Genomic DNA, 10,866 nt, shown 5'->3' on the forward strand with positions numbered 1-10,866 from the left:
CTTCCACAATGTTGAAATGATCTGCTGAATTAACTAACATGAACTCAGTCTTCATCCCAGCCTGGAGGCACCTCTGAAAGAAAAGGACGAAAGAAATTATTAGCCTAATTTTTTTTTTTTCTCGAAAGCGTTCCTTGGTCTGGTTTGAGATTAGAATATAGTATAATTTAGGCTATAGTCAAGGCGCTGTATATAATTTTGAAAGAATTGTTAGAAAGTAGAAAGAAAGACTGTACAAACAAAATATGAACGGTCTGATTTCAGTTACCGGGGTAGTTGTCCACTCACACCGCCAGAGGGCAAAAGTCAACAGAACAAATAGGCTGCAAATCAATGTATGAAGCAAAGACCAGTCTTTATTATTCTTTTTTCCTTTAGCTATCCAGTATTTCACAACATACCTGATAGTATTCCTTCGATTGTCTCTGAAATTCGGGAGACTCTTGATCACCCACGGCTACCATGAGGGTCAACTTCTGCCAGTCTTGTGCGAACTCGCTAATTCCCGCGAACGGCGAGAGTTCCCACGCCGAGGATCTGATTGTCGAAAGTGAGAGAGCTGTTGATTATTCCTAAAAATGGTCATTGTGGTGACATTTTGCATAGTGCTGTTTAGTATGAACACTTTCTACGCTTATCATTCACATCAGGAACAAAAAATCCAACTTACTCTGTTAAGTTGAGGGGTTCGTTTACGTATGTTTTGACCAATGGCCTAAGGTCAAAGACCCCACTGATGGGAATGCAGCCTTTGATCAAATCTTTGTATTTTGCTAAGTTATTCCCGTTTAGTGATCCTTTACCTGCAACTGAAAGTACCTGTGGAAAACAGATAAAAGATAGCAATTTCCAGAGGTTCTTTATTTCCATGTAAAAGACCTACATTTGCTCCCTGAATATCTGTATTAATCATTCTTGGTTCCCGTATGTATACGCAAATCATGGCATATCTATTTCAAATCCAAAGATAATGCAGGTCAGGTTCGTTATAGAATTTGTATCGGACATGAAATTCCATTGCAAAATTCGAAGTTTAAAGCTGCTCTCTCTCTCTCTCTCTCTCTCTCTCTCTCTCTCTCTCTCTCTCTCTCTCTCTCTCTCTCTCTCTCTCTCGTTGCTAATATGAACAGTCATATCTCAACTTACATACCATTATTAGAAACTGAAGGCTCTGATTAGAATAAGCAATCCTGACTTTCCTTGAGAAACAAACGTTATTCGCTATCCACACAAAAAAATCATATCAGAATGGATCCTCTTCATTTTCATAATGAAACCGAGGTTTACAACGAAGAATATACGAAATAAAAAGATATATTCAAAATATCTGTGCAAACAAAGAACCACATTTCAAGAAATGAAAACTATTTCAATAGACTCCGTGAAGCTAATGATGATTACCATAACATGGAAAAATTGGCAACGTATGATACTGTATATATACAAGCCACACATAGCGATCTTAGAAAGTAAAACGAAACCACTTTTTTTAAAGACATCAAAAGTGGTGTCAAATACCTGAGTTCACCAAATGACCACCGGCTGAATGGCCACAGAGAACGACCCCTTTGCTCCCGCGGGTTTGTGCAAAGTTTGCAAAGTCCAGACAATGGCTTCCTCACTTCCTCTACAATGGAAGCCACCGTCGCTGAAGAGAAATACACGATCAAGTAAATCAGCGAAATTAATGCCATGTTACTGCGATAAGTTTCCATAATGAATGCCTTGCAGAAAAAGATATGTGCGCAAACTGCGCCCCATAATAGCTATATAATTTTTATGGAAAAAAAGTCATATGGGAAATACTAAATGCACCAACGAGTCGCCTACCTTTGGGCGCTAGTTCGTATTCGACGACAACACACGGATTCCATTTTCATAAGTGCTTGGAAGAACCCACATATGCCGACAAGTCCTTGCTGAGTTCTGCCAGTATCCACCGGGAACGACACGAAGACGAAGCTCTCTGTAGAAGGAAAAGGGGGGTGAAAGTTATTTAAAAAAAAAAGTATTGCATGCGAATTCACGTGCGTGTACGTATTTTAAAGAGTGGAACATGACACAGATTTTTTTTTTTTTTACGGTAAGTTGCTTTTTATTGGAATATGACAAAATTTGAAGGGTATTTTTTCTATTTCCCAATCTTGCGATCAGGGCTGTGTGGTGATTTACTATGTAATCTGATCTAGACTGCAGCTTGCATACTTAACGAAAAGGTTTCCAAGCGAAAGGGTCTATTACTTTCAAAAATTTCTCTATTTAGGTTTTATTTTAATACTAAATTCTTAATATGGAATCCCGCCCCACCCCCCCGCTTTTTTAAAGTCTCACCGGTATGTTAGATTCGGAAAGCATACGTAAGAGCTATTACAAAGTTATTGTACGGAGGTATTCTTCACTGATGAATGAGTTACTGATAGGCATTTTTTTTTTTTTTTTTTTTTATTATTCTGATCGGATTCTATTTTTTTTATTTTATTTTATTTATTTTTTTGTTTTTTTGTGCATGCGGGTAAGGATACTTAACGGTTTATACAGTGTCTACGTTATTTTAATATGGCAAACTTGGGTAAGAGAGTAATAATAAAACCTGATTTGGTTCTTTCGTTCCGTGCCTCACAAAATGACACCAATGTGAGAGCTTTTTGGAATGCAGGAGTTCCTCAAGAAACCGGTTTGGGAGCTTTCGTCTGTCTTCCTTTGGATTATCTCGGCGGGCTCACGGTAGCTTCAGATAATGGATCCTTTCATATCTTTTTCAATTTTGGGGGCAGAAGTAAGAGCTCTGATTCTGATTAAGGTAAAGTTCCCTTAACATTTTCAATGTGACACCAAGCACAAGGTATATAAGTATGGATCTAGTGCCCTTGGACTAGTTATGTGAGTCGTGGGTAACCTTGAGGACCTGGCAACAAATAAGGTTGTTCTTTTGTTAGAATCCCTTAATGATTTTTTCTTTTTTTTTTTCTTTCTGAACGTGTCCAAGGTTAAGTAAGTTGGGCTGTCCAGGGGAGGCAAAACCCACCTAGCCAGCTTTTTTATTTAATTTACAAATGCCCGACCGATTTGGGTTAGCTAAAGCCCGGGTTGCTCTTCCCGGGCTATATATAGCTTAAGGATCCAGGTACATTAAGTTAGATTAGACGAGAATATTTTGTTTTTTTTTTCTCTCCCAATCCAGAAAAATACTGGGCTTCTTATTGTGGTATACCCCATAATTGTAGGGCATATTGGGGTCCAGTATCTCTTAAACTACAAGTTTTGCTAACAAAATTAAGTTCAAAAAATGTTTTCAAAATAAGAACAAAAAGGATACAATGATGATTTAAAGTAAAAAAAAAAAATATAATAATAAAATCCACCCTGGACTAGGCATCCATAACGCTTTTGTTTCCGTGAGAGAGAGAGAGAGAGAGAGAAGAGGAGAGAGAGAGGAGAGAGAGAGAGAGAGAGAGAGAGAGAGAGAGAAGCGTATTTAAAGTATGTCTTACCAACCTCCTGGTAAATCTTCTTCCAAACACATCCAGAACCCATCTTCTCCCCTGACCCATAAGAAACGTTTAGGCGGTTAGGCACCTCCGTGCGAGAAGCCTCCGACAGCTTCCTGACCAATTCCACATGGGCGGGATATGATGTCCTGTGCCGACAGCCTTTCGGACCACTGGAGAAGGCGAATATTCCTCTCAAGCACCTATGGATAGAGTCGAAAATGGGATTCAGTATGGCGAGCTTTACGATATGTGGTCAGCGAGTTCCTCTGTAATTAGGGCCTAGCAAGCACCCGATCAGATATTAAGGAACGCCAGTAATATAAACTGTTACGTCGCTTAAGGGGAAGGGGAGATTAATAATAATTAGACATGAACCGTAAATTAAGAATGCACGCTCGGATGATTTATAACAGCAAACTAGTTATGGTAATTACCTCGACTGTCATATCTTTTCCAAGGGCAACTTCAAATCGTCCTTGAAGTTGTCTGTTGCCATTTTCTCTTTGTGCTGCAACGTCCTGTTTGATGAAAACAGTGAAACCTTAATAGAAAATATTGTGTCGAGTTTTCTGTAGCTTATCTATGCAACTTACACATATGAATAAATTTTTTTTCAACATTAAGCCGTTACTTTTCACAGGGGGTGCACTTCAACATTAACTTTTGGATGGGCCTTGGGCAATCATGAAGTAGTAGTACTACTAATCTTTCTTTGTGTCGTGTGTGTGTGTAAGTTTAGATCCTACATAAAGTCTGCACCATTTGTTTGCCACAAATACTATTGATTTTTATGGAGTTCCCTTTTTTTTTTTAAATTGCACAGATTTTCACTCCCTGTCCACTTTAACACCTTTCTTTTCAGCTTTAGTTTACTCTACACGCTTAGTTGCGTACCTCCCCCCCCCCCCACTGTTTCTCCTTTTCATTTCCTTTGAAAATACAGCATTGCCCCCCCCCCAGGGTGTTATGTAAAATAAACTGTTAGAATAACCTCACACTTATATGGTCTCCTTGAATGGTCGAGGAGCCGTCAGAAACCGGCTCGTCTTCCTTCGTGACCAGCCAGACCAGTACTAACAGTCGGCTAAATGAAACTGGACTAATTCTCTCTAATCTCTCTCTCTCTCTCTCCTCTCTCTCTCTCTCTCTCTCTCTCTCTCTTCTCTCTCTCTCTCTCTCTCTCTCTCCTGACACAAAGGGGGAAAAGTTACCAACAGTCGTGCAACTGGCAACTGATCAATCATCGAAACACGTGCAAGGTGAAACACGCGTGTTATAACACCTTTTGAGAGTTGTACTGGTGTAAAGCGGCCCACACACGCTCAAATTTTTTGTCCAATATTTGATGTAAAATTATTTCACATGAATTTGATTCGTGTGTGGCGTAATTGATGGCCTGAAGGTTTGATGTCAAATTTTTACTGATCTGATTCAGTAAGATATTTTTTTGAGCCAACGTCAAATAATTTGTGGCGTGTGTGGTACCTAGCAATAATTTGCGCAAATTAGTTAGTGATTAGACCTAATCTGAGGGAGAACGTGCGCGGCATCGTCATCATGGCTCCCAACAAAACAAAAATGAAAAGAAATTTAAATTTCTTCTTGAGCTTAATGATGTTTATAGAAGGTTACCACAACTTTGGAACATTAAAAGTGACTGTTTTATAGTGACAGAAATAAAAAAGATATGGCATATGAGACTCTTCTACAGAAAATTCTTCTCTCTCTCTCTCTCTCTCTCTGTACAAATGTAGATTTGGTTGTGTTTGTTTAGCCTTTATTCTTCCATCTTGATGCTTAAGACAATATCTTTTTATGTCTTATTCACTCTCGTGCTGAAAGTCCCTGATTTATATATATATAGATATATATATATATATATATATAGATATATATATATATATATATATATATATAATATCATATATATACTATATATATATATATATATATATAAAATATATATATCTATATATAAAATACAAGAAAAAAATAAAAAAATAATAAATAAATGTATATATATATATAAAAATATATATAATATATATATATATAAATTATATATATATATATATATATATATATATTTATAAAATACATATATGTATACCTATATCATTTATTTAATAAAGGAGCGTGACCAAATCGTTCACGACACAAATACCATTGCTGGGTCCACTTTCGTCTCTCGTTTGTGTGTGCTCTTCAACGCTAAGCCAAGACCAACGCTGTATATGCATCCATGATGACACTCGGGAGCATAATGAAAAATTTGATGAGAAGTTTGAGCGTGTAGGGCGAACGTCAAACGTCAAAAATAATTTGACATAAAAAAATTGACCAAAAATTTGAGCGTGTGTGGGCCGCTTTAACTCGAGCCCCTGCCCTTGATTGTCACTGATTTTAGTAAGTTTGGGTCAAAGATTAGAATTGTGCAACGGAGTCTAATTACGACGCTCTCTCTCTCTCTCTCTCTCTCTCTTCTCTCTCTCTCTCTCTCTCTCTCTCTCCTCTCTTCCCATTAACCCTGCCATGGATAGCTTTATGTCTATACTAATCACTTAAGGTTCCTTTTTCGTTTCTTTGACTGTATCGCCTTTCACATTCTCATTCTTCCATCTTACTTTCTGACAATTGATGCATAGTGTAAAGCGGCCCACACACCCGCTCAAATTTTTTGGTCCAAATATTTGAGTCAAATTATTTTGACCATGAATTTGATCGTGTGTGGCGTAATTTGATGGCCTGAAAGGTTTGATGTCAAATTTTTTACGATCTGATTTCAGTAGATATTTTTTTGAGCCAACGTCAAATAATTTGTGCGTGTGTGGTACCTAGCAATAATTTGCGCAAATAGTTAGTGATTAGACATAATCTGAGGAGGACGTGCGCGGTCTCATCGTCATCATGGCTCCAAAAAAAACATGAAAAGAAAAAATTTTCTTCTTGAGCTTATTGACTGTTTATAGAAGTTTACCACAAGTTTGGAACATTTAAAGTGACTTTGTTATAGTGACAGAAATAAAAAAAGATATGCAATAATGAGACTCTTCTACAGAAATTAAAATTCTATCTCTCTCTCTCTCTCTCTCTCTCTCTCTCTCTCTCTATCTCTCTCTCTCTCTGTACAAATGGTAAATTGTTGTGTTTATCTTATCATTCCATCTTTGATGCTTTTAGACAATATCTTTTATGTCTTATTCACTTCCTCGTGCTGAAGTCCTGCCTTTATATATATATATATATATATATATATATATATATATATATATATATATATATATATATATCTATATATAAGCAAGCGAATACCACGGAAATGAAAGTCAGGAATCCAAGCGCTTCGTCTTTAATTCAGACATCGTCAAGGAGCCTAGTGAAGTACAATCGGAGAGGAAGGCCTCAGGTACAAAAACAAGATCAGGTAATACCAGATGGTAATTATCAAAAGGGTTAAAAATTAAAAGGGATAATCCAGGATTATCGGTATCACACGGTCACAAACTTAAACAGATTCTGACCCTAACCGAAATTACAAAGTATCTTTACAGTCCAAAACATGTAAAAACTGATATATTAATTTTGTTGCTTATATTTATCTACAACTTTTTTCATTATGAAAGCATCAAGTTTAAATAAACCAAGACTTAAATTTAGAACATTTCTATTATTTTTGCACTTGATAAAAAAACAAAGATTCTATGATACCCCTTTTAACTGTGTCATTACATGGACTAAGGCTCTTGCTGGACTCCAGTTAATAGGATGAGTTTCTAAATCTCTCATATGTACAAATAATGCATTCGATATTTGCCCAGTTCTCACAGAATATTGATGTTGCTTAAGACGCTGTGAAAGAGATTTGCCAGTCTGTCCGTAATATATTTTATCACACTTTTGCAAGGAATTTCATATATGCAGCCTGGAAGATCTTTAGGTAGAATTTTGATTACTAAACTCTTGACATTAATATTACTGAAAACAACATTTATGTTAAAAAGCTTTAAAATTCTAGGAATATATAAAAACCGTTTCATCATAAGGTAATTTAGAATGTTATGCTTACTAAATTCAAGTTTGTCATTAGTTGAATAAAGTTTTTCTAGCTCTTTTCATGCCACATCTACAAAAGTCCTTGGGTATTTAAGTTTCAATGCAATATCATAAATAGTTTTAATTTCAGCGTCAATAAACTGCGGGCTACAGACACGTAAAGCCCTTAGGAACATCCCAGAAAAAACAGAGAATTTAACATTTTGATGGTGATTGGAGTAGTAATGAACAAAAGAGGCAATATTAGTTGATTTTCGAAAGACTGAAAAGGTGAAATTTCTATCATTTCTATGGACAGTTACATCAAGAAAATTCAAATTACAATTTCTTTCTTCCTCTACAGTAAATTTTATAGAAGGGACTAAATTATTGAGATTATTAAGGAATTCCGGAGGTTTTCGTGAACTGCCAAATACAGAAGATATCATCCACGTATCTAAACCAAATAACTTTTTGGGGCAAGATTCTTGGTAGAAGAGTTTTGTCTCAAAAAATTCCATGTAAATATTGCTAAGGACAGGAGATAAGGGATTACCCATGGCCATGCCAAACTTTTGTATCAAAGATAGTAAATTTTGTTTCAATGGGGAATTTTTTGTACAAAAGTTCAAGTTTAAATGAGCGTAGATGACTCTTTGCAGCGTCAAGTGATTTAAGTGGAAATATATTTTTAATATATCAGAAACCGGCTGACCATTAGAAACAGCTGCTTCGGTTCACTTATAGGAAAATGAAAATTAGGTTTTACATTTATATTAGTATCCTCTGAGTTATATTTTATCTTTTATAACTATTGCAAAGTGTATTATGCCCACAGAAATGAATGCTACAAAGCATATTGTGACCACAAACCAGTATTCTGTAAAAGTATTATGACCACAGAACCAAATATTGCAAAGCATATTATGACCACAGACCAGAATTCTGTAAAGGTATTATGACCACAGAACCAACTATTTCAAAGTGTATAGGACCCACAAAACCAACTATTGCAAAGCTATTATACCACAGAACATAATACAGCAAAGGCAAAAGCATATTATGACCACAGAATAGAATACAGCAAAGCGTAAAGTGTATTATGACCACAGAACCGAGTATTACAAAGCACTAAGTGTATTATGACCGGATATTGCGTATTATGACCACAGAACGGAATATTGCAAAGCACAAAGCATTATGGCCACAGAACAGAATATTCCCCCTCAGAAAATGAATGTTCATAGGACATCAGACGAACATACTTTAAAAGCTTGCGAACTTTAAGCCCCAAACCTAAAAAGTGCTTGTAATACACCTAAAAAGATACCCGTTTTCGTGTACACTTTTAGGTTTGTGCAAGACTTAAATATGCTTGAAATAAACCTTATTAAAAGCCTTAAAAGAGCTTCAAAATATCATTGTATAAACCTTCAAAAAGCCCATACAGATTCTTAAATAGGCTTTATAAATGCCTCATAATTACATATTAACAGCTTTTAACATACTTTGTAAAATCCTGTACAGAACCTTAAATAGGCTTTATAAATGCCTCGTAATTACCTTTTAACTACTTTAAACAAACTTTGTAAGGATATTAAACAACAACTTGTTTACAAGGTTTACATGAACCTTGCAATAGCTTTGAATAATAATTTTCAAGGCCATAAAATGAAAGTTCATATACCTTACCAAATAACTCAGGAGAATGAAAGTTTTAATCTTGCTTATCATTTATTTTGCGCTGACATGTTCCAGTGAGGACTAACACAGTACAAGTAAATAGTCAAATACTGTGGCCTCTGTTTTGTAAATAAATAACCAACACATACACTCGATTGATTCTTACCTTAGTAACAACCTCATTCCATAAAAAATTACAGTAAAAAAAAGTATATATATAAAGTATGTATGTACATAAATACACAAATGAGACTTGTGCTAATGGACAGCTATTTTTATAAAACACACTACACATACTGAAGATTGCAAACCACTTCGAATGATACAAACAAAAGATGAGAGATTCTATATATCACATCCCACCAAGCTCATGAACCATTTGTTTGATTTTATTTCTATTTCTTTTGGTAACAGATATATGCATGTCAAACACTGAAAATATACATGAAACAAACCTTTATAAAATAGCCAATATGTAGATACATATTACAAAATAAAAAAAGATAATAATAATAATTGGACACACACTTCCAATCTCCACTTCCCTCTCTGGAATCACTGATTTTTTTCTCATAATTGTTTTCACTGAAGCGGTAATAGATGCCAAATCTGACTGTGATACAGCTCCACTTTTCAACCAGATACTGTGACACAATTCAGCCATGCCTCAACTTCAATAAACAATTCAAGTCGCTTCGTATGTCCCATTTTCTAGGTAGAAATATGGTCTGTTTGCCTGTAGGCTGGTGTCTATCCTGAAAAAGAGTTATATACGTGTAGTTTTCCCTTTCTCTCACATTAGGTATTGTATGTGTTACTGTAGCCTACAGTGTTTTTGAACTGATTTTGCAAATCTTTAATTCAAGTTAATTGCACCTTATTAGTAACAACTGATTAACAAAAAATAATATACATGAATATACCTGTACAATATAGGGTAGGGCTATGAAATTTCACAAGATATAATAAATTAACTATTCTGGTAACTCACTACTCAGTCCGTTATACTGTAATAAGATAATGAACTTGCAGACCCTGACAAAATATAAAGCTATATCTCATTATTTTATCCTGAAACGTGCAAAAGGCAATAGCCAAGCTGATTTGCTGCTACGTGCCATTTACAGGGCTGAAATATTTATTTTTTATTTTTTTGCATTGGTTTTACAAATACAGTGCTTTATCATATTTCATAATAATGTAAAGTAAATATTATCACAGCATTGAAACCTACAATGAGTTAAAAAAAATCATTTGGTACTAGAACCAACCCCTTTCTCATCCATTACTTTTCTTTCAATGCTGTAGGTCCCCCAGCAATGAAAGGATAAATTTAATTCAACCACTTTGTCAAACAGATTAGTTCGTGAAGCCCGCCAATTTGTTTATGCTGCTGCAGACATATCTGGTGGCAGCATTTGGTAACCATTTCCCACACAGTTCAAATTTCTCGACCACAGATAATTGCTGTATCATTTTGGGCTTATATAAACATATTTCAGTACTCTATATGCTGTCGTTTGCTCACCAAATGAGGACGAATCTTTAAAACAACACATAATAAAGGAAGTCTTTTTAAGAAATGGAAAACCTTTAATTTCCCTCGAAAGGTGAAAATGAGGTTTGCACATGTTTTTGTATACTATAATATTACGATTTT

General features: G+C 35.4%; 1 protein-coding gene across 1 annotated transcript; it reads right to left on the minus strand.

The window, feature by feature from the left end:
* Position 1: 1 nt before the first annotated feature.
* LOC135207463 (kynurenine formamidase-like) lies at positions 2 to 4,735 on the minus strand (the record flags this gene model as incomplete). The annotated part of the gene is given in 10 exon segments (XM_064239188.1): positions 2 to 73; positions 402 to 537; positions 671 to 879; positions 1,529 to 1,588; positions 1,590 to 1,648; positions 3,492 to 3,624; positions 3,626 to 3,664; positions 3,666 to 3,680; positions 3,926 to 4,009; positions 4,703 to 4,735. Coding segments are annotated over 10 exon segments (840 nt in total), but the record flags the coding sequence as incomplete, so codon positions are not given.
* Positions 4,736 to 10,866: the final 6,131 nt, after the last annotated feature.

The sequence above is a fragment of the Macrobrachium nipponense genome, chromosome 32, assembly GCF_015104395.2.
Source record: "Macrobrachium nipponense isolate FS-2020 chromosome 32, ASM1510439v2, whole genome shotgun sequence".
Lineage (NCBI taxonomy): Eukaryota > Metazoa > Arthropoda > Malacostraca > Decapoda > Palaemonidae > Macrobrachium > Macrobrachium nipponense.